The sequence below is a fragment of the Simochromis diagramma genome, unplaced genomic scaffold (assembly GCF_900408965.1).
Source record: "Simochromis diagramma unplaced genomic scaffold, fSimDia1.1 OVJJ01000596.1, whole genome shotgun sequence".
NCBI lineage: Eukaryota > Metazoa > Chordata > Actinopteri > Cichliformes > Cichlidae > Simochromis > Simochromis diagramma.
In genome coordinates this window covers 21,089,254-21,112,212 of record NW_024387245.1, presented here as the reverse complement: position 1 = coordinate 21,112,212, position 22,959 = coordinate 21,089,254, and the positions used below count along the sequence as shown (strand labels likewise).

The window sequence follows — 22,959 nt, the reverse complement described above, 5'->3', positions numbered from 1 at the left end:
TGGCAAGATGGTGTCTTTGCATATGTTTGTGCTTTTTAATTCCTGTTAGCTTTCAGAAATGGAAGATGTATTTTAGCTTTAATTTGTATAAACTAGTGAACTAAGCTTTTTTTCTGTAGCCACAACATCTGACATGCAGGCAGTAGTGTGTGTAAGTGTGTACGTGTTGCTACTAATAAACATAAAATGCATTCAGTGAGCCAGAGGAGCCGAGCTAATGTTGATAAATAATCAAATAGTCAAGTCACCTTCAATCCAAAACAGTCGCTGAATGACACAAAGTGCAGAACAGGAGAAACACAATCGCAAAATCTGAGGATATATTGACAGTGGTACTGACACAGGTGAGGCCCACACACAGTAGAAGAAAAGCCAGAATGGATGTTTCCTGAACTTGCATTTCTTTGAATAGCCAGCAGGGTAGCTGGTTCAGGATGTGATGGTACGGTGGCTACGAGCGTCTTTTACATCCAGTCTACAAGGGAATGGTTTTTGAGAGCTGTGAAAAATGGGCAAACACATACAGAGATACCTGGATTTGTCGGCAAGATAGGCAGATCTGATTGCAGCACAGCTGATGCACATACATGTTGATCACACCACCTGTAGATTTCTCTACAGGAGACAGGTGGTGAGATGTCTCCCTTTAGAATAAATGCTCCCTGACAGCTTAAACCTCTGTTGCATTCATTACACAGCCCAGCAAAGTGCGAGGGCTCGTCTCACCCCGCAGATCTGTGTTTGCAACCCTCTGAAGCATTGCCAGACAGGCGCGTCTCGCCGCATACTCTGAGACAATCAATCGCAGGCCCTCGAGCTCCTGCAAGGCTGCCACCTGTCCCACTTAGAGGGCACACAAAGTGCAGCACACGTAGCCTCAGATGAGTGAACAAACTGCAGCTGGCTCTGCAGGAATCCTAATTAAAAGCTTTGCTGAATAAGTTATGAAGAAGTGGGTTTGCATCGAGTTAAACTGCCATGACTGCAGTGTCATCAAATGACTGAGACACGCGATGCTCAGTATCGACAGTATAATTACACAGCAATAAGGAAGTGATAACCTGTTCAGTTTAACTGGGCTCGTAAAACGAAGCCTTCTTGAAGGAGCCTGCTGCGAGTGTCAAGTTCAAATCTGTGCTGGGAAAGGAGACGTTTGGCCTGTAAACAAATCAGGTTTATAAGTCAAGGCGGCGTTGCATTAAATTATTCTGCCAGGAAGTAAATAAATGCATGTTGGTAGAATTTGAGGTATTTCAGTTGTAGAAAGTGAATACAAGAAGCTCAATGCTGATTTCAAACAAAAACGCTTGAGTGAGATGCTGAATCTGGTGATGAGGTGTTATTGGTGTGTTTGTTAGCATTAGGAGTATTTCTAAGCAAATAACCAAGGGATTGGTTTTTTTTTTTTTTTTTTAACCAAAGATGGGAAGTTACTCCAATTTAGAAGAGATTAATTTGTGTAGATGCTCCTGATCCAAATCCGGGAACTTTTGGAAAGATTCTTTATATTTATTGCAGGATATTGTGGGGCATAATTGGACATTTCACATCATATCTTCGCAAAAACATCAAGTTAGGAGACAGGAACTGAGCTCTTTGATAATGGTCATACATGTATGTTTCACTCAACATGAAACATACATGTATAACCATGTGGATTTACAGCAAAGGACTTTATATTTTAAGAGTTTAAATATTCGTAAGTACAGATGTTTAAAAAGAACAGCAGGTGATCACACCCATTTTTCTGCACATCTTTCAGCTGAAGATCTCCTTCAACGAGTCCAGCCTCCAGAGCACCTACGAGTATCCATCAGAAAGCAGCGTGTGGGACAGCGGGGAGGAGGAAGAGGAGGACAAACAAGATGAGAAGCTGGCAGACGAACAGCCAAGCATGGTAGGACGGATCCACATCCCTCGAGCCAGTTTGACCGGCTCGCCCTCCCACACCACCAACAGCAACGGTGAGATTTTGTGAGACAAAGAAGAGCTGGCTGTCAAATCTCCTTCATATACTCGTGGTCCTCAGAGGATGACGATGAGTATGAGTATTATTATTTTATTTATCATCATCACAATGTACCCTAAAATCCACTGGCTCAGATTGTACTTAATGGCACAGCTTGCAAGATAAGTGCATTTGCAGTCGCACTTATCTTGCAAGTTTTTTTGTTTGCAAGGACGAACTTTTTCAGTTTTAGTTTTAGTTTTAAATTCTCACTTCAGACGTTAGAGGGTTACCTAGGCAACCAGTGCCTGGAGAGTTTGCAAGCGACCAGCCATGTAAATCAAACTTATCAAAGCGAATCACCTTTCATGATTGATCCAGTATTTTTAGTAGTGGGAGAAATTAACTACCTTTAAAAAACACACCCCTACTTTGTCTTCACTCTTGAGCTGCATTTACTGAACTTTTACTGTGAGCTGCCCCCAGATTAACTTAAAACCTTTACAGCAGTTTGCTTATCATGACAAGTTATATCACTTAAAAACATCAGGCTAGCCTGTCTGCATGAGCATGTTTGGTCAGTTTTCATCTTTAAGGCTTTAGGCTTTCAGTGTGAGCATATTTGTAATATGTGTAGCCTCATAATAATTTTAGAATGAGTTAAAAATCATGTTAATTGTTGCCAACATAGCTATGCTTTTAGGTTTATTCAAAATTAATTTAGGCAAAAACACCTACCAGACAGCGCACGTGCCACATTCTGATGCAAATTAGATAAAGCAGATGTTAACAGAATTAAAGGTTTAGCACTAAAAAACACTGCATGTGGAGCAGAGATTAAAATGGTGAAGTGTATTCGCATCCTAAATGAACTGAGGCTAGGCTAGTGGTATTTTTATCTTTTTTTTTTTTTTTTAAAGGGGGCTGGTTTAGTTTGTTTGGGTTTTTTGGGGGTATTTATATATCTGGGCAAAATGGCACTGAAAGATCAGACTGCTAATCTGACTACTTACCTACATGCATAGATCCAGTTTTATAAAGCTTTTAGCATTCTGCAAGTTCATATTAATAAAACAGCAGATGTCAAAACTGAAGAATTTGCGAGCGCTTCCAGAGATTAAAGAGAGCTGCCGATGTGCAGAAGGAAGGGAAGATGCTGTGTAAAGTGCAAAGCTAGTCCAATCAGGTCATTACTGCTTTGTTTTGCCATCATCATCCTCCTCATTTGTATGGAGGTAAAGTGAGTATGTAAGCCACAATAGGTGTGATGGCAGAGCCCCCTACTGGCTGTCCTGTTTCCTACATCTGAGAGCAGCTGACTCACTCAGATATAACAAGCCCTTCAGCTAACAAGTGGATCTTGTAATAGCAGCATTTTTGGCCTTTTTAGGTAAAAAAAAGAAAAAAAAATTAAACCGGTGATTTTTGTATGTTTGTTAAACGTGATGACTATTGTGTCTCCTCTGGGTTACATAATGAACTATATTGTGCTTTGCCACTGGGAAATCAATAAGGAAGCTCATAATTGGAGCTCTAAATCACCAGATTATGTTACGCCCCTCTTCAACCTCTACTGAGGCTGTGCAAAAGTCTTTGGCGTTGCTTAGTAATTAAAATAAAACCAATGTTTCTAAGAACTCTGCTGTCACAGTCTCCACTGTGGTGCAGCAGGGCTGAAGCAACCTATTGTGTGAAACGACTTCATCCTCCAAGAAACAGTGGCCACTGTAGTGATTTAACAACAGTGTATTCACATACTGTATCTCATAAAGCACAGTCATTAAAAGCAGCTCACATTCTTTATACCAAAAACACACTTGAAAACCTAAATGTTGGAATGACTTGGATAAAAATAAAAATGCAAGGGGGGGAAGTTACACAGTTAATATCTAATGTGTTTAAGTCTTATTTATTTATTTTTGTCTGCAGATCTGTCCAGCTACATTCCCAAGCACTCGGTGGACTTCAGCGCCTGGCAGGAGCACAAACACGATGACGGCATTAACCAGGAGGATGCCGCCTCCCAGCAGACACAGAGAACTGAGGAGGTCATGGTGAGGGAAACGCGTTCAGCTGCCATACTTAAAGTTGGGTTTCAGACTCCACAGGAGGAGATGTGACCCCCTGTTTTTCACCTCCATCGATCAACTCAAAGTATTTGATTTACAAATATATGAAACAGAGAAAAGCAGCATATTTTACACCCATGAAAGTTGGTATGTTGCCATCTTGTGATTTAATGAATTTTGGTTAAAATTATAGATGGATTATTGATTATAGATGGCACATTAAGGTACTGGGTCCTAAACTGAAACTTGTGATACTTCAGCAATTCAGACTGTTATACACGGCATCATTTTATAGAGTTGCAGGTGATACATTTAATGTGATGATTAGGAAAGGTTCAGGCTTCAGAATGCATTGAACAAACAGTTCCAGACAGTGTTTTTCTTTTCCTATTATCCATGAATCTTCATTCAGAGGCATAGAGACTGGTTGGCAATTGGATGCTGGCAGTTGCTGGGTGAAATTGGTTTAAGAGAGGATGCTGCACTGTAAACCTCTGTGTGATTATTTTGGTCACTTGCAGATTGCCTTAACCGCCTGTAGTTTGCATTGAAGTTGCTGTCTTATCTTCAGACACTCGTTCTTTACTCTATGAAACTACAGCCAGCACATTCCAGAAGGTGAATGGTCTCAGTTACACTTTTTCAATTTGTCTGCAAACATTTGAAGATAAGAAGCAAACTACTGGTAATCACAGCAACCTGCTAGCAAACAAAGCAATCACATGCAAGATTTCAGTGTGACCAACTTCATTCTAGTGATTGCAGCAACCTCCAGCGACCACATGCCAACCAGTTGGGGAATAGATCTGTTCATCTTGCAACCAAACTCATCTCTAGTGCCTAATATAGTCATTTTAGGCACTGAGGCCCCGCCCACCTGCTGTTCCAGCCTTATGTCTGTAAAGGGGCAGCCAATCAGAAGAAAGGTGACTTAAAAGTAGAGGACAGAAGGTGAACTGAGGGGCTGCACCAAAACTCATATAGTAGTTTGATTCTTTCTATTCTTACTTTATTGTAGGGTATCTTAGATTACATAACTTTATCTAATTCAAAGTATTTCTTTCTCTTTTCTCTCAGCTCACGCCGGCGGACAGCTCCTCCCTCACCGACTACAGCAGCGAGCCCGCTCTTTACTTCTGATCTGCCTGACCAATCAGCTGTACAGTAGCATCGCAGCATCTCACCCGTGGGACCAGACTGCCTCCACCTCGACACTCCAGCCGACTATAAGCACATCTTCCTGACCAGACAGGAAACATGGGTGTTTTATTTTTGTTTTTCTGGCTGATTTCCTGCCACGGCACCGCCACACGCCACGTTACCAGCTGCGCATTGGAGCTGCCGGGTGGCTGGCGTGGTGTTCAATGCCCACCTTCTTTCTGAAGCTGAAGCAACAAATCTTAAAAAGAAAAGAAGAAGGAGAAAAAAAAAAAAGCAGCTGGGCTGTCTTTCCCAACCCGTGATCCTCTAATAGACAGTTGATCTGTCAGCGTCCAGAATCTTCCTCCTTGCCACGCTGTAGAAGTTTTTGCTGCTTTCGAGGTTCAAATTTAGCTTCAGGTTTTATTTTATTTTATTCTTTTTGGAGGATGTCGACGAGGGAAGGAGCCGACAGAGTTCAGTGTTATCGTGGAAGCGTGTCATTACAGCAGATTGGCGGCAGATACACATAAAAATGGTGAAAGGGTGCCACAAATGCATTTCTTTGTTCTCTTTTTTTTCTCTTTTTTTTATCCGCATGTTTTGATTTGAATCCAGCACTTCTGTTGGTTCTGTCTTACTGTAAAGCTTCTCTATGCCTTTTTTTTTTTTTTTTTTTGTTAGGTTTTGTATATTTTCTGGCAGACTATGTACTGATTGAAGCTGCTGGATTTTTTTTTTTTTTTTTGGCAAGCAAACTTCAACACACTTCACTTCTTCATGTGATGAGGGAGGAAACATATGCACCTCACTCCCCGGGATCAGTAGCACCTCTCATTTCTTATTAAATGCTTGATAAAGTGACCTTGGCCAACAATGTCTGTATGTCCGTATTGCTGAAATCACGTGTCCGTATATCCGCTCTGGAAAGCTGGTAGACCTCCCGATGCCTTTCCTCAGCTCTTTGTGTATTTATTCCTGCTTAACGTTGAAGTTTGCATGTCTGAAATCTGCTTTTTTTTTTTTGAGGGGGGGTCGTTTTGTTTGTTTTTGGTTTTTTTGTACAGATGTTTGCTGGTGAGGGCTCCGAAAGATCCCCGCCAGACCAGTCGGACCTCATCTACTTTCACATTCCACAGGGAAAGAAGGCGGTCCACTTTGAAGGCAACCGTGATTGTGATTGATCATTAAAAGAAAAAAAAAAGGCGTTTTGTGAGAAAGAATGAAAGTTTGTATGTGTGTGTCTTTTTTTTTTTTTTTTTTTTATTCATATTTTTATATGCTCATAATGCCAACTGATTAAAGAGTTCCTGTAAAGGCATCGCATCCACTCTTCGGCCAGTATTGTTGTACTGTCTCCACTGGGATTCATCTCTTCTGCTCATTATTTCATGTATTTTTTACATTTTATTTCTCCAATCAGATGCAATTTGTTTCTTTGCCGTCAGGAGCTTTGTCTTTCTCTCTGATGGATTTACAACTTATATGTTTCGTCCGGGAGTCTTGGTTGATAGATGTCTTTGCACTGTCATGCTTTTAGCTTTGTTTTGCACCTCATGAGGAAGTATGAGTGGGCTGTAGAGGAAATGTGCACTTAAAAGAACGAGAAGCCTACAGACTGGTGACAAATTAGAGGAGAAGGTTAAAAGCGTCTCAATGACGTGCCTCCAAAACACGATGATGTCATCTAACACGTTGGAGACTGTAGCACTTGATTCTTAATGATGTCATCCTCATAAATCCATTCAGTGAAATCCCACCTGTTTCCTTTCAAGGTCGGGGAAGGGCATTATCATCCTGTAAGAGACCACTTCCATCAACCATGCCAGCAAAATTGCCCCCTGAGGGCATATATGGGGTTAAAGGGTTCAGGCTTTTCCTTTAATTTGTCACCAACCTAAATGTGGTTGAAGAGTTACATTTCAAAGAAAAGCCTGACTTAAGTCTAAGTCAGGGTTTTGATTGGGGTGGACTGATATATCAGTTTAGATTGCACTGATTGATATTTAGATATTCTGAAAGAAAAAAGGTGGGGATAATCTGTGCATCTCTAATTTCAATCCCATGTCTCAGTCGGCATGACTGAATTAAAATTTGAAATGAAACTCTTCAGCCACACACGATTGAATGCATCGCGATGAATACCATGACCACTTTGTTTTCTTTTGCCACTCTAGTCTTACGATTGTTTGGCCTTGTCACTGTGACCAAAAACAGCAGCCCGAAGTGCAGTTTCGCCACACAGGTCCACGGGGACTTCATCTTTGTCCACCTACAAAATCTCTCCAACCCCCTGCTGGTGTACACCGATTTGAACTTTGGATGTTTACTTCATGCGCTCAATGTGACTGCTCAGCACTGCTTCTGTTTCAGAAGACTGAATGTAATTTTTTTTTCCAATAAATTTCCTGTGGTATGATTATCAGCTTACCAGAAAACATCACATTGAACAGTGAGCCCTGTTATTGTTTCTCCAAACTTTAGCATGGCTGGATTTGACCTTCAATACATTTCTCTGAAAAGGTCTCAAACTGGCAAAAAGTTAGTAATAATGAACACATTTCCATCTATTGCAGTATACATTTTACTTGGTCTGGTTCAAAATAGCTGGACTTTCTTTGTGTTATGTGGCTTGACAAAGCCTCAATTCCCAGTCAAGCGATAAAAGCTTTCACAACAGCAGTTATCAGCTTCCTTTATTAGTCCAAGCTTTCTGCTTCAGCCTGTGTGTGCACTCACGTACAAGGAGGCATTGGACACACTTTGGCTTTTCATTCTGCACAAAATCAATCAATTGAGCATATATCTGCTGATATTTTAGATATGAAAAGAGAGAAAACTTACAAAAAGACCCAGAAGTCTTCCCTGGTGCTGCTTAGTCAAGAGAGCCTTTCTGCAGAAAATCATTTAAACATTAAAGGGTACTCGGCCTGATGAAGTAATAGAAGAGGAAATCAGTTTTTTCCATCACCAATCAAATCTGTGCAAATTCCTGCTAGAAGAAAATGCACAGTTTGTGCTGCTGTAACTTGCTGTAACAGGGCTTCATTCAGTGGTAGTGGTAATATGGCGCTCACAAGATTGAAGGTATAAAATATATGAACTTGGAATACAGATCACCTTTAAATTTAGTTTACCAGATATAGTTTAAGCCTAGTTCAAGAGCAAAAAGCCAAATTTAGCCCATTGAACCTCCATGCCAGGGAAATCAAGCCTAAAAGTGAATCAGTAAATTCTGAAACCAAAACTCGTGAGGTTGGCTGCTCTGGATTGGGTTATGTGTCCGGCTTTTGTTACTAAAAGAAAGCCACCTCTGAAAACACTAAAAACTATGCTGGATTATACCTTGCTAACCTAATAATCTCTCCAATATCCTCCAATCCTGCAATACACTCGACAATTCCCTGTCACTTGTAGCTGTGCAAACACAATCTGCAGAAACTCGACTACGGTGCGTCTCATGATCAAAGACACAACAGATAATCAAGGATCACCTCAGAAAAAGCGAGGACCACTGATTGAAACTTGTTGTTCACTGTGGTGTTTACAGAGTGCTCTATCATATCACGAGAGGAAATGAATGAAAACTGCTTAAAACACAAAAATCTTGGGTATGTAAACGAAAACACCAAAAAATGTTAAGTATGCTTGATTTGTAGGCATGGATATAAATCCTCCAAACACACTGATTAAAGGAGACCCATAATGCTCATTTCCATATTCTTATTTGTGGACCCTACCAGAATAGCATGATAGAGAGGTTAAAGTAATTCTTAGTCTGAAATGAGCTGATTTAACTGCAGCTTACTTCTGATTGGCTGCCCCTCACAAGCAACCACAGGTGGGAGGGGCCTCTGTGCTTGAGATGACCATATTAGTGATATCCATGCTTTCTGATATCAAATAGAACCAAGAGTAGAAAAAACTGTCAGAAACTGAATGTTTTAAACATAAACTTTTGTCTCTCAGAGTTTATGACCATAAAAGCATTGCGGGTCCCCTTTAACTGAGCCCTGCTTGGACCTCCTTTGGAATTGTGGCTAATGGTCACATGACACACCTGTGGATCCATCAACCTGTGGTAACTGCTGCCTCTGTTGACCAAAACCCACTCTGCGGTACTCTTTTTGCTCTCTCTGTGAACTGAAGGACCAAACTGTGGGCAAACTTCACTGATCTCGTCTTAAATGGCACCAGCAAGAACTTTTCTGATGGCCAGAGACGCAACACTCAACTTTAGTGCTTCTGAAGTGTACACACCGACTCTTGCCGCAGTGTCCCAACCCCGTCTTTGTCTATGCCCGATGCAAAATGAGCAGTTTGTGTTGGTCACTCTGTAGCAACACTGTGGTAGAAAGCTTGCTCATCTTTTACTTTCCACCCTCCTCTCGTCTGTAAATCTACATCGCAGCAGATGTGCTTACTGTAAAGTTATTGTCAATGATTTGGGCAAGTGAAAAAAAAAAAGTGATGTCATACTTGTACAAATGAAAGCTCAATAAATAGAAGACTTGAAGAAATGCGAGTGCTCTAGCCTTTCTTGTCTATGAATTAAACTATGTGCCAAGTATGACTTCTATGAATATAGTTAAGGCAAAGAGTCTGGGTTACTTTATTATTTGGGAATGTCTGATGGGGAAAAATAAGCTTAAATCCCTTAAAAAACAAAACCTGTCAGAAATCTCAGTTCTGATAAGTCTAAAGTGGTGGATGAACCACATGGGAACAAACATTTTTATACACAACAAAACAAGGACATTAATCTAGAACACAAATAGGAAGAAAAAAAACCTCAGTTGGTAGAAGCAGCCCTTTTGGAGCCATGCAAACAGAATAAAGGTGACAAAAGGTAGAGCAGGGCGATATGGCCAAAAATATTTATCACGATATATATTTGAAAATTTGCGATAACGATATAACTGACGATATAATTGATGCGAGACAAAATACAACTCCACAACATTACTAGCGCAAAAAGACAACCTTCCATTTTTTTTTCACTTAAATAAGAAGCTGGTTTTTATGTACATTAAAGCTTTAAAATGTAACAGTGCAAATGCAAATTCCTTGCTGAAAATTTAACCAAAAGGCATTTCCAGTAGAAATGTGCTGACATATCCTGAGCATAACCATGTATAATATCCACTGAAGTTAAAAAGAGGTGCTTTGCAACATTAAACTGCAGTGTGCAGTACGTATTTTTCGGACCATAAGGTGCACGGGATTATAAGGCACATTAAGCGAAACAAAGCAGTCAGATAAATCAAATTTTATTAAACTCATTCTTCTTGCTTCCTCCACTTCTGTACCATTGATTTATTAATGAATGAATTCTCTGGCAGCTGCTCTATTCCCATGTTGTTGCAGTATATTAATGACTAACCTTGTATTGTGGATGGATTATCTCAGTTGTTCTCCTGACTGAAGTTTGGTCCGTTTACAGCATCCTGCCATGCGATTGCATTTGTCTCTAACTATCAGGAACCTTAACGTTAACTTTTATAAGTGGAAAAGTGTTAGTGTTCGTCCTCCAGCTTCACTGTTTATGTTATGCTAACATAGCTGTGTCGCTCGCGATCACGTAGCACATCATTATATACCAGCTAGCCCAACTTCAGTAACCCTACAAACGTCACTGCTGTTTAGTTTCCTGTCTTCATTTATGTTGGAAGTGATAGCAGAGCTGTACGTTTGAATTTTTTCAGAAATCTCTCAGTCAGAACATGCAATATCATGCTTAGGTAACTAGCGAAACTAGCGAGCTAACTTCCGCTAGCTTCCTGCTAACTTCTAACTCCGTTAAATGTAATAAATTTTGTTTTCATGGATGCCTGGAAGTTAAACTTCATAGTTACACCTGGTAAAGCAGCAATGCTGATCGTTTTATTAAAGATGAAAGAATTTAGACAATTTTTAACTCTCAGTGATGCTGCAGTGTTCGTTTGACCTGAAGAGTTCGGAGTTTAGGACCCAGATTACTCCCAGATTTAAGAGCATCTTAGTCCGACAAATACGACAATAACGACGGCCGCTTGCATGTTCTGCAAAAAAATGTGCTTTGTCGTGTATCTGACGGACAAACACCAAACCAGTTCCACATCACTGAAGTTGCACCATTTTCACAAACCAATTCTGGTTCATGTGTTTCACTCAACAATCGGCCATGTGCGTATGAAAACAAAGGCACAGCGCATGCGCGTTTTACTCATATTCTATCGCGATATTTCATTTTCCTATCGTTGCCTAACATTATACCGGTATTACCGTGAACGGTATAATATGGCCCAGCCCTAACAAAAGGTGCACTAAAGAGGCGACAGCGTCCCACAAAAGAAGAGGAATGTTTGGTGAACTGAGTAGAAACCATTGCGCTCTCCTCAACTTGCACAGGTAGTCTTCCTCCCCTCATCCCAACTGGTCATAGCAGAGTGTTGAAGAGATCCCAGGATTCACCACTCTACTTGACATTGGCATTCACCAACAATATGCTTTCCCAAAATACCCATTGACCCACTGCCAAACCCATCACGTGTCATACGGTGTGAAGTCTGCCACAGCATCTCCAGACTCTTTCAGGTCTGTCACTGACAGACCTGCCACTGCTGGTGGTCTCTGGAGAATGCCAATTAAGCTGAATGAGAACCAAGGAGTCCTGGCCTATGCCTCTCACTCAACAAGCAAAACAAACAAATTGAAGTTTTAACACAAAAAAAATGTTCGGAAATACATTTATTGAATCCAGAAACTTACAACAAAGGTTTAAATATATTAAAAATTAGTCCAAAGTGGGGAATAAACTGCCTCAGAAGCCACAGTCAGGTGAGGTCAGGTGCACAGTTTTGCTCCTCGCCTTCAGTGCTCCGTCCTCCGAGGCTCCGTGGCTTTACTGAGGTTTCCTGCCTCCTGCTTTAGGACGCTCAGGAGAGACTGGGAGCTCTCCAATATCTGCAGGAGTTAAAACAAAAACAAAACAACATGAATTAACTTGTGCAGAAACTCAGAGGAAGTGTGGGGTGCACTTTAGAAGCAATTAAAGAAGGGGTCCAGGCTTGGCCAATTTGTTGCTTTTTAATCAGAGCAGCTCAGGAGTGTTTGTTTACAGTGATTAAGTGAGAGCACAAAGGGAGTTCAGCGTCAGCAGGTGGGATCTTACTGACATCCAGTACAGCAGCCAAAAGCTTCTGTGGCCATACCCAACTTTTAATTAGTTCTTGAATCAACGCTTGAGACTGAGAGGTTTTCTGGTTGATGCAGACAGTCCAACAAACAGCTATTGTTTTAGCATCTTATAACCACTGATCCATTACTCATGCACTAATACAGGTATCCCACCCCCGCCTCTCCTTCCTCCGAACATCTGCAGCTGGTATTACCCAGCAAACTTGGGTGAGAAGCAGTTGTGGTATGAGGCTGTTGTGCCAAAAATTACTTGCTATTTTGAGTTAGAAAGAACATTTCTGTCACAAGGTAGAAGCAGCCATGGTGTGACTACATAAGATCCTTTATATTACAAAGACCCTACAATCAGATGACCTATCAGCAAGCACTTGGCAACAGTGGGAAGGAAAAACTCCCTTTTAACAGGAAGAAACCTCCGTATAATGCAGAATAATATATAATACAGAACATCAATCAACATGGAAATTCTTGCTGGGTTTGCTGTTATGCAGAGCTCCGTTTGTTCTCCATTCGCCATGCACCTGTTATGTGATATTGATTAACTTTGCAGAAGAGCCACATGAATTTCAATTTTTTTTAATTTTGCCTTTATAAATACCTGTGTAAACAAAAACTCAGCATATGAAAACCACTGCAGGCTCGGTCATTGACACACCTTGGTGTATGCAGCCTCCGTCTCGGCGATGGTGCGGTCGAAGGTGGCGCGTGCGGCGAGTCTCTGCGTCAGGCTCTCGTTGACTCGGCTCAGCTTCTCCGAGAGGACACGGATGTCGTGCTGCAGCCGCTCCTTTTCCTCTTCCTCCTGTTTGATCTGTCGGTTCAGCTCATCCCGCTTCGAGCAAAGCTCCTCAATACCTGATCGAGAGGGAAAGGTGGGATTAAACTAGAGCCTCAGTAGATCTCCTCGGGACTCAGACAGATAATTTCTGCCATAATTGCGCAGCCCAAACACAGACATGGATACAGTAAACTAGGGGTGGGCGGTATAAACGATATACGATAGAAACGATATAAATTTGGCCAACGATAGAGATTTTGACTATATCGCTCTATGATGATGTCATCAAGCTGCGCCTGTTTTGGTCGAAAGCTTTTTTTTTTGTTTTGGTCGAAAGCATTGCAGCGGCTAAAACCATTATCATCTGCAAAGAAGCACTCTTGAAATATGGGGAAAGCCAAAAACTGCGCTTCCTCCACTTCCGTAACATTGATTCATTAATGTTGAATTCTCTCGCAGCTGCTCTATTCCCATGTTGTTGCAGTATATTAATAACTAACCTCGTATTGTGGATGAATAATCTCAGTTGTTCTCCTGACTGAAGTTTGGCCCGTGTATGGCATCCTGCTATGCGATTGCATTTGTCCCTAACCACCAGAAACCCTCATGTTAACTTTTATCGAGTGGGAAAAAAAAGTTGGCGTTCATCCTCCAGCTTCACTGTGCTAATGTTATGCTAACATAGCTGTGTCGCTAGCAATCACATAGCACAACATTATATACCAGGTAGTCCAACTTCAGTAACCCTGCAAACGCCACTGCTGTTTAGTTTTCTGTCTTCATTTATGTTGGAAGTGGTAGCAGAGCTGTACGTTTTAATTAGTTTCAAAAATCTCTCAGTCAGAACATGGTCTGTCATGTTTAGGTGGAAACTAGCGAGCTAACTTCCTGTTAACTTCTAACTCCGTTAAATTTAATAAATTCTGTTTTCATGGATGTAAAACTTAATTGTTACACCTGGTAAAGCAGCAACGCTGATGATTTAATTAAAGATGAAAGAATTTAGACCGTTTTTTAACTCTTAGTGTTCTTTGACTTTGCGACCTGAAGGACGGAGTTTCGGACCCAGATTACTCCGCGAAGCTCCTCACTACGGCAGCCGTAATGCTCTGACAATCCATCATGCTGTGCAGCTTACCAAAGTTGTACTAAAACATTTTTTAACAGATTTCTGCACGCCCAAATCGGTTCAAGGTCAGTAAGCACAACCAGAATTCATACATAAGGCACACTCAATTTTTGAGAAAATTAAAGGATTTTAAGTGTGCCTTATAGTGTGGAAAATACGGAAGAAAAGAATATATCGTGATATATATCATTACCGCACATGCTTCAAATTATATCGCGATATGAATTTACTGGTCTTAATTTTCATTTGAGTGAGTGAAATGGTTTAGCCACTTGCGGGTTAGTCGCTATCAATACCAGGACTAAAAAAGTAGGATTAGTGCTTCCCTAATTCCAGCAGACCAGAAACAGATTAACCAACACCTGACATGTGACAAGCTTCAGCTTCACCGGTCTTTTATCTTCTAATACTTTTGAGAGAAGAAGAAAAAGTGTCACATTGACTGCTGCAAGCACTCAGAGCTGATACCTGTTAACACCATTCACGCCAGTGTGGAGCGCAAAGGGTTAAAGGTGATCTGAGGAGGTTAATCAGATTATTAGGCGAGGTGCAGCATCACAGGTTAACCTCTCAAAAAAAAAAAAGGACTTTTTTCGGTTTTAGACAAAATTACAGGCAGCAAACTTTGCTTTAACACAAGGGTGCCCCCACATTGCAAGCTGGGGCCAGAACACTGGCTCCCCAAAGGATCCACTCCGGCCGCAGAATAGCTCATTAAAATAAACCCAATATGACAAGACAAGCCATCTGAATAAAAATGCTATAAAACACACATAAGGAGGACACAATAAACTTTAACACAATAAGTAAATCCGAGTATTGTTCTCTGGTGACAGTGCAGGCTACAATATGCTTGGTCTACATATTCTCTTGCGAAATTAAAGCGCAATAGAGTAATTTAATAGGCAAATATGCTTAATTTATATATTAACCAGTAAGTATACTACAATTTAAATTTAAGCCGCTAACACTGTTATGCTAATCAGTCTAATGTGTTATTGACAGTAAATAGGCTCACTCACATTTGACCAGCTCGTTGTTGTAGGTCTGCAGAGCCGCAGCTTGTTGGGTCATGTCGGATTTTAGGTCAACCTTCACCGGATTATATCTGACTTTAAACGCGAGGTACTCGGTCGGCTAGCTCGTCATCTATCCCTAGGAGCTAAACAAGCCGGGGTGGACCCAATATTCAGCACTGTTTATTCAGCAAACCTCCTTGAAAAGCAGAGCCCGTACATGGCGGGTTTCCCAGACAACTCAAACCCAGGAGGAACTACCGGACACCCAACCAGAGACGATAACTTGGAAGAGAGTCTACTTCCTGTTAAAAACATTGTGTAGAAATGAACTGGAGTTTAGAAGGTTGCCAGCAGATGGCGCACACGACCAAGACCTCAGAGAATAGGAGTAATTATAACGAAACGGCTAAAGCAATCGTTTGCAAATGCTTCTACATAAACAGCTAATATGTTATTTTAGTTTTGTTCCCCAAGGCAATAATAATGAATTCGAAATTATATAATATCGACTCGTTACCAGAACCATCTCATGAGCGCCCCCTATCAAACCAGAAGTCGATAGAGCGAGAGTTCTTATATTAAGAGATATCTGACCTTCTTCTCCACTGTGTTTAACACCGATAATGTCCGGCTTGCGCCCTCTGGTGGATAACAAAACCTACTGTTAAATTAAGTTGCTGTTGAGAGTTACTGTTTACCATTTAACCACAAGTTTCCTCCATTTCCCATGCATATATTAGATGCAGTTCAACCGGACTAATGCCTAAAGACGGTTAGCTGTGCCTCATATTAGTTTTACTAGAGAGACATTCAGTACTAGAACAATCCAGAGTACACATCTGGAGAAAGTAAAAATATTGGCTGCTGTCAGTGCTACCCACAGCCTCCAAGTAGATATACCTATGGTATCAATTTCAAAATACTGCATCACCTGAAGTGATCACACTTACAAGATTTTCATAAAACTTGACCTCTGACCTTGAGTAGATCTTTGGTAGATCTATGGTATCAATTTGCAGCTGCTATGTCATCTAGTTCTCAAGTTATCGGATTCACGTTGTTTGGGAGATTCCTCAGCGGCGGCTGCTGAGAGAGAAGCTATATTACTGAGCACATGACAGACAAGAAGCAGTATGTGAGGGTGTCCAGTGCTCTGTCTGATTGGTGCAGTACAGGAAAAGAAAAAAAAAATTCCTCCATAGCGATGGGCGAGACTGATAAAGTCAGAAAATGATTACTTAAAGTTATTGCTGCTAAAGGTGGTCCTACAAGTCACTGAATCAGTGTGTTTTTCACACACTGCTTCTGCATTTTAGGCTTTATTAAATAAATTATGACATGTTGTAACATTTCTCACATTACTGTTCAACTCAGGTTTTATTTTAATAATTTTAGATTTGCAGTTTGCCTACTGGTCTGGAATTGGGGTGGATGACGCTGTCATGTACCTGTTGCAGCAATCCCTCTCTCACCTAGAGCAGGCGGGGAACGCTGTGAGGATCATGTTTTTTGACTTCTCCAGTGCTTTCAACACCAACCAGCCTACACTAGGGAAGCTGGAGGGAACCAGAGTGGGCAAACAGCTGACTGCATGGACCACTGACTACTTAACCAACATACCACAGAATGTGAGGCTTCATGACTGTGGTCCGACGTGGTAATCTGCAGCACGCAGGGCGCCACAGGGTACGGTTCTCTCACCCTTCTTGTTCAGCCTGTATACTTCTGACTTCTGTTATAATTCAGACCATTGCCACCTACAAAAGTTCTCAGATGATATAGCCATCATCAGATGCGTATCAGACGGAAATGATCAGAAATACAGGAGGGTCATCAGTGACTTTGTTGGCTGGTGTGAGACCAATGCTCTCCAAATCAACGCTAGCAAGATAAAGGAGATGGTCATAGACTTCAGGAGGAAGTCACCCCCTACAACACTGGTGAACATCCAGGGAAAAGACATTGAGATAGTGGACTCATACAAGTACCCGGGTGTTAAGTTAACCTCAACAATAAACTGGACTGGACTACAAATACAGACAGCCTGTATAAAAAGGGCCAGAGTCGACTCCACCTGCTGAGGAGACTGAGGTCCTTCAGAGTTTGCAGGACTCTGTTAAGGACATTTTATGACACTGTGGTAGTATCCACCTTTTTCTATGCAGTGGCCTGCTGGGGGAGTGGATGCACAAACAGGGACAGGAGGAGCAGGATTGGCAAACTGGTGCGGAGCTCTAGCTTTGTGCTGGGATGTCCTCTGGAGTCTGTGGAGGTGATGGGCGGGAGGAGGATGTTAGTAAAGCTGACATCCATCATGAACAACCCACATCACCCTCTGCATGAGTCTGGGAGTGTGCTGAGCAGCTCCTTTAGTCAGAGACTGAAACACCGTCACTGCAGGAAGGAGCGCTTTCGCAGATCATTCATCCCAACAGCAGTTAGACTCTATAATTCCTCCTCATGATGTCATGAGTCACTTGGACATTGTGGTCATCCATTGGTCATCCACGGTTACCACCTCCATTGGTCATCCATGGTTACCACCTCATGCATAATGCATCTTATATATGTATGAACGTGTGCATGTATTTGTGTATGTATATGTATAAATGTACAGTCAAGTCCATAAATACTGGGACATCGACACAATTCTAAGATTTTTGGCTCTATACACCATTACAATTGATTTCAAATGAAACAAACAAGATGTGCTTTAACTGCAGACTGTCAGCTTTTATTTGAGGGTATTTACATCCAAATCAGGTTAACGGTGTAGGAATTACAAGAGTTTGCATATGTGTCTCCCATTTGTTAAGGGACCAAAAGTAATGGGACAACTGGCTTCTCAGCTGTTCCATGGCCAGGTGTGTGTTATTCCTTTATTATCCCAATTACAATGAGCAGATAAAAGGTCCAGAGCTCATTTCAAGTGTGCTATTTGCATTTGGAATCTGTTGCTGTCAACTGCCAAGATGAGATCCAAAGAGCTATCAGTGAAGTAAGCCATCATTAGGCTGAAAAAACAAAACGCATCAGAGAGATAGCAAAAAGATCAGGCGTAGCCAAAACAACTGTTTGGAACATTCTCAAAAAGAAGGGAATGCACCAGTGAGCTCAGCAACACCAAAAGACCCGGAATACCATGGAAAACAACTGTGCTGGATGACCGAAGAATCCATTCCCTGGTGAGGAAAACACCCCTCACAACAGTTGGCCTGATCAAGAACACTCTTCAAGAGGAAAGTGTATGTGTGTCAAAGTCAACAATCAAGAGAAGACTCCAGCAGTATGAACACAGCGCGTTCACCACAAGATGTAAACCTTTGGTGAGCCCCAAAACAGGAAGGCCAGATTAGAGTTTGACAAACGACATCTAAAAAAGCCGTCACAGTTCTGGAACAACATCCTATGGACAGATGAGACAAAATCAACTTGTACCAGAGTGATGGGAAGAGAAGAGTATGGAGAAGGAAAGGAACTGCTGATGATCCTAGGCATACCACCTCATCAGTGAAGCATGGTGGTGGAAGTGTCATGGCGTGGGCATGTATGGCTGCCAGTGGAAGTGGTTCTCTTGTATTTATTGATGATGTGACTGCTGACAAAAGCAGCACGATGAATTCTGAAGTGTTCCGGGCAATATTTTCTGCTCATATTCAGCCAAATGCTTCAGAACTCATTGGACGGCGCTTCACAGTGCAGATGGACAGTGACCCAAAGCATACTGCAAAAGCAACCAAAGAGTTTTTGAAGGGAAAGAAGTGGACTGCTTTGGAATGGCCAAGTCAATCACCTGACCTGAATCCGATTGAGCATGCATTTCACTTGCTGAAGACAAAACTGAAGGGAAAATGCCCCAAGAACAAGCAGGAACTGAAGACGGTTGCAGTAGAGGCCTGGCAGAGCATCACTAGGGATGAAACCCAGAGTCTGGTGATGTCTATGTGTTCCAGACTTCAGGCTATAATTGACTGCAAAGAATTTGCAACCAAGTATTAAAAAGGGAAAGTTTGATTTACGGTTCTTATTCTGTCCCATTACTTTTGGTCCCTTAACAAGTGGGAGACACATATGCAAAATGCCAAATTCCTACACCGTTCACCTGATGTGGATGTAAATACCCTCAAATAAAAGCTGACAGTCTGCAGTTAAAGCACATCTTGTTCATTTCATTTGAAATCCATTGTGGTGGTGTATAGAGCCAAAAATGTTAGAATTGTGTTGATGTCCCAATATTTATGGACCTGACTGTATATTTAATGTGTATGGATGTATGTGTATTTGTATTTCTTAACTTTATATTCTTGGTATACTCTTTGCATTCGTCTGCTATTGGTACCTGAGCTGTGGTAATGCAAATTTCCCCACCGTGGGATCAATAAAGTCTTATCTTATCTGATTTTTTTAAAGTTTTAAATTAGCTTTGCAACTTTTTGAATAAAATTTCTGACTTTGCCCTCATAAGTTTGAGAGCTTTTCTTGTATTTTATCTTATTGACAGTTTTTCCTTATACATTTTTCATTTTGTCCTTCTTTGCCCCTTGTTTTGTCCTTCGTAGCCTCTAAGAGTCAAATAAGATAACCTTTATTAGTCTCACACGTGGGAAAATACAGTGTTGTCAGAAAAAGAGAATTGCACTTAGTGTTATTGCACATGGGTGGATGTGCGTGTTTGGTCAGTTGCAAAGTCTTTGTTGTGGAGTCTGACAGCAGTAGGAAGGAAAGTCCATGTTAGCACAGAAACCTTTCAAAAGCAGAATGTTTAATAAGCATGATTGTACGTTTTACGTACGTTTTATTCCAAGAAATCTGCAACTTTTTCCTTGTTTTCCCCAATTTTAGTAAATTTGCCATTTTTCCTAGTAAATGTGTGACTTTGTATTGTAATTCTTTCTTTGTTAATTCCATCCATCCATCTTATTCCGCTTTATCCAGGGCCGGGTCGCGGGGGCAGCAGCCTAAGCAGAGAAACCCGGACCTCCCTCTCCCAAGCCACCTCCTCTAGCTTATCCGGGGGAACTCGGCCAGCCGAGAAATACCTCTCCAGCGTGTCCTGGGTCTGCCCCCAGGGCCTTCTCCCTAATTTGTTCATTTATTTTCTAAATTTTTGTTCTAAATTTTGGTAACCTTTTCCATTTTTTCTTTGTAAATATTTAATTAAAAAAATTTAGTTCTAAATTTGCAAAAAAATGTTTTTGTTCTCCTCAGAAATTTGAGAGCTTTTTCTTGTACATTTCCAAATTTTGTTCTGGGAAATTTGACATTTTTCCCCATGAATTGATCGACTTGCCCTTGTTTGCCCCTCATTTTGTCCTTCGGAGCCGTTGATACCCCGTCTTAGTACAGAAGCTCTTCAAAAGCAGCCTTCAGGTGTGGCTTTTTTAACTCAGTGCGCGCATCAATAAGTGTGACGTAATTCCACGGTGGGCGGAGTTTACGTCCAGGCACCATGGCTTCGGTTGGGACCGAGGTGAGTGTGTGAGCTTTTTCTGCGCCAAGCTTGTTTTCCTTTTGCCCTGTTTTCCGCTCCACGGAAAATATGTTTTGTCCCGATGGGTGGACCAGCCCCCTGTGAGCGGCCGAGCCGCCGGTGTCGAACTGTCGGTTCGCGTTAAATTGGCCGCTGCCAGCCTTGGAGTCTTTTGCTTTTGTGCTGGACCGGAGGGCAACTGAATGTGCAGGAAGATGCTGCGCCCCGGAAAATGAATACTCTGTGCAGGCACGTTGTTCGCTTTTCGCCGGGGTCTGATTATACATGGTCCCGGGTTGTGTCACTGTCCTGCCTGTGTCCAGCTTTAGCGGTTCAAAATAAACCACATACACACCTTAAACTTGCATTTTTAGCCAATATTCTCAAAGTTCTTGCTGCACTGTTTGTCGCCGGCTCACTGGTGGCTAATTTGTACACTGTTTTGTAGCTAGCTGTTAGCAGCGATGCTAGCTAACAACAGAATGCTCACTTTTAAATTCCTAAAAAAAACCCGGATTCCAGCGATTGTCCTCTTTACACCGATCGGTCTCCATTTATTCCCCAACAGTGCGGTTAAACGCTCGACTGATAATGCTATCTCCACGGTGGTGTGCTGTAACTGATGCAGTCAAATGAAGCCAGCACTGGCAGAGCTGCAACAGCCTCCCATTGCATACATATGGCGCCAGATCCGGATTCACCTTTTCACTCATTATTTCTCTTTTTTAACCTTTCAATTATGATTTGAATTATTCGTCGAGTGAAGGCTGATCTGTGTTGGATATTGTCACGGCTCTCAGTGTTGCTGGCTGTTTTGTAGGTGCATTGATTTGATTTGCTTTTACAGGAAGGTTTTAATGGTGAAGGTGGATCATTTCAGCTGATCGGCATGTGCAAAGCTGCCACAGTTTCAGTCTCTGGTGCTTCATTTTTTTTTTTTAGTAGATATGGCAAATATGGTATGCTTGCTTTGTTCGGCAGAGGTCGCTCCAACAGTGCTGAGAGTATCTCGAGGTGTAGCAGAGAAAGGTGTAGGGCATTGAGCTGTTGAGCTACTTCCGTTTACGCTCATAGCTGGTGTGTGAGTGAGTGAGTGACTGTTTGTTATTTGATGCATTTGCCCTCAATGGGCCACTTCACCTGTTTTAAAAAGGAGGAAAATGAGGAAATATGCGTGCCAATCTCATGGTTTTAAGATGATAATTTCAGGCACCATGCTGGAGTACAGTCGGTGGAATTGGAATAAATGAATGTTAAAAGGTAAATCCCTGAAAAAATATATTTCTTCTACTTCACCCCCTCAGAACCAAAGTAAATCAATTTTACACCCACTTCAAGAGTCACAATCTAAACCCAGAATCGTGTTTTTATCACCAACTTTAAGCATTGTCCCTGTTTGAGTTTCAAACCTGCTCCAGTTTATTGTGGGACTATAATTTACATGTTTGTGAGACCAACAGGGTCTGTGTGGTTCCCTGTGATATAAATTTTATCATCAGATGGTGAGTGTAGTGTGAGGGTTTGTGCAAATGGCTAGCTTTTTGGTTTTGTTTTTGTTTGTTTTTTGCAACCACATGCACTTGTCCACAAATTTACATGATGGACCATAAACTACACATACGGTCCAAGCAGTAGACTTTAGGTGGACTTAGAGCTGGGCGATATAAGATTGTTTTCATATCATGATATTTTTTTTTTTTCATTTCAGACAATAACGATATATATCGCGATATAAGCCAAATAACTATATTTGTAAGATTTAAATGTGCCGTTGCTCACAAGTAAAATGTGAAATAATCAGCAGCTTGTTTTGATTTAAATATTTATTTCCCATAATAGGTTCAACAGGGTAGATGTACTTAAGGAACATGAGACTTTTTCAGATAAAGGCAAATATTGCAAACTACACAAAAGGCAGCCGCTAAAGCGTTTAAGTTTCAAAATAGAACAAACGAAACAGACTACTAAATTGTCAATTCCACTTAGAAACAAAATATTATTTTTCTAAAAATAAATCTTAGTTTGTTTTACAGAAGAACAGACAAAATTGACTAACTTTTGTCAATATCAAATAAACTGAGAACTAAAAGGAAATTCTCAATCTCTCCTTGTTGTATAGCTTAGCTTTTCAAACAGTTTTAACAGTTACTTTAGTCTGACAAAAGCCGAATGACGAATTAGTGCTTCCAGTCAGAGATTGAGCATGCACCGCTTTATTGTATTTCCA

The 22,959-nt window shown here is 41.3% G+C and overlaps 3 protein-coding genes across 4 annotated transcripts in view; 2 read left to right on the top strand and 1 right to left on the bottom strand.

Annotated features, from left to right (window-relative positions):
• Positions 1-9,677, top strand: part of tprn (taperin) — a 32,995-nt gene extending 23,318 nt beyond the window's left edge. The window contains exons 2-4 of one of the 2 annotated variants that reach the window (XM_040000194.1): positions 1,763-1,964; positions 3,878-4,035; positions 5,095-9,677. In XM_040000194.1, the coding sequence (XP_039856128.1) occupies positions 1,763-1,964; positions 3,878-4,035; positions 5,095-5,157 (423 nt within the window). In that variant the 3' untranslated portion in view covers positions 5,158-9,677. The remainder of the gene's footprint in view (positions 1-1,762; positions 1,965-3,877; positions 4,036-5,094) is intronic. The other variant, XM_040000195.1, reaches the window with a different exon arrangement.
• Positions 9,678-11,867: 2,190 nt separating this feature from the next.
• Positions 11,868-15,541, bottom strand: ssna1 (Sjogren syndrome nuclear autoantigen 1). The gene is made up of 3 exons (XM_040000827.1): positions 15,266-15,541; positions 12,992-13,191; positions 11,868-12,102 (listed from the first exon to the last, which is right to left on the bottom strand). Exons 1-3 carry the CDS (start codon positions 15,315-15,317, stop codon positions 12,010-12,012), a joined length of 345 nt encoding a protein of 114 aa, XP_039856761.1. The 5' UTR covers positions 15,318-15,541; the 3' UTR covers positions 11,868-12,009.
• A 5,065-nt stretch (positions 15,542-20,606) lies between these two features.
• ehmt1b (euchromatic histone-lysine N-methyltransferase 1b) overlaps positions 20,607-22,959 on the top strand; it is a 41,624-nt gene continuing 39,271 nt past the window's right edge. Inside the window, exon 1 of the mRNA XM_040000039.1 lies at positions 20,607-20,732. Coding sequence (XP_039855973.1) covers positions 20,712-20,732 — 21 coding nt within the window. The 5' untranslated portion in view covers positions 20,607-20,711. The remainder of the gene's footprint in view (positions 20,733-22,959) is intronic.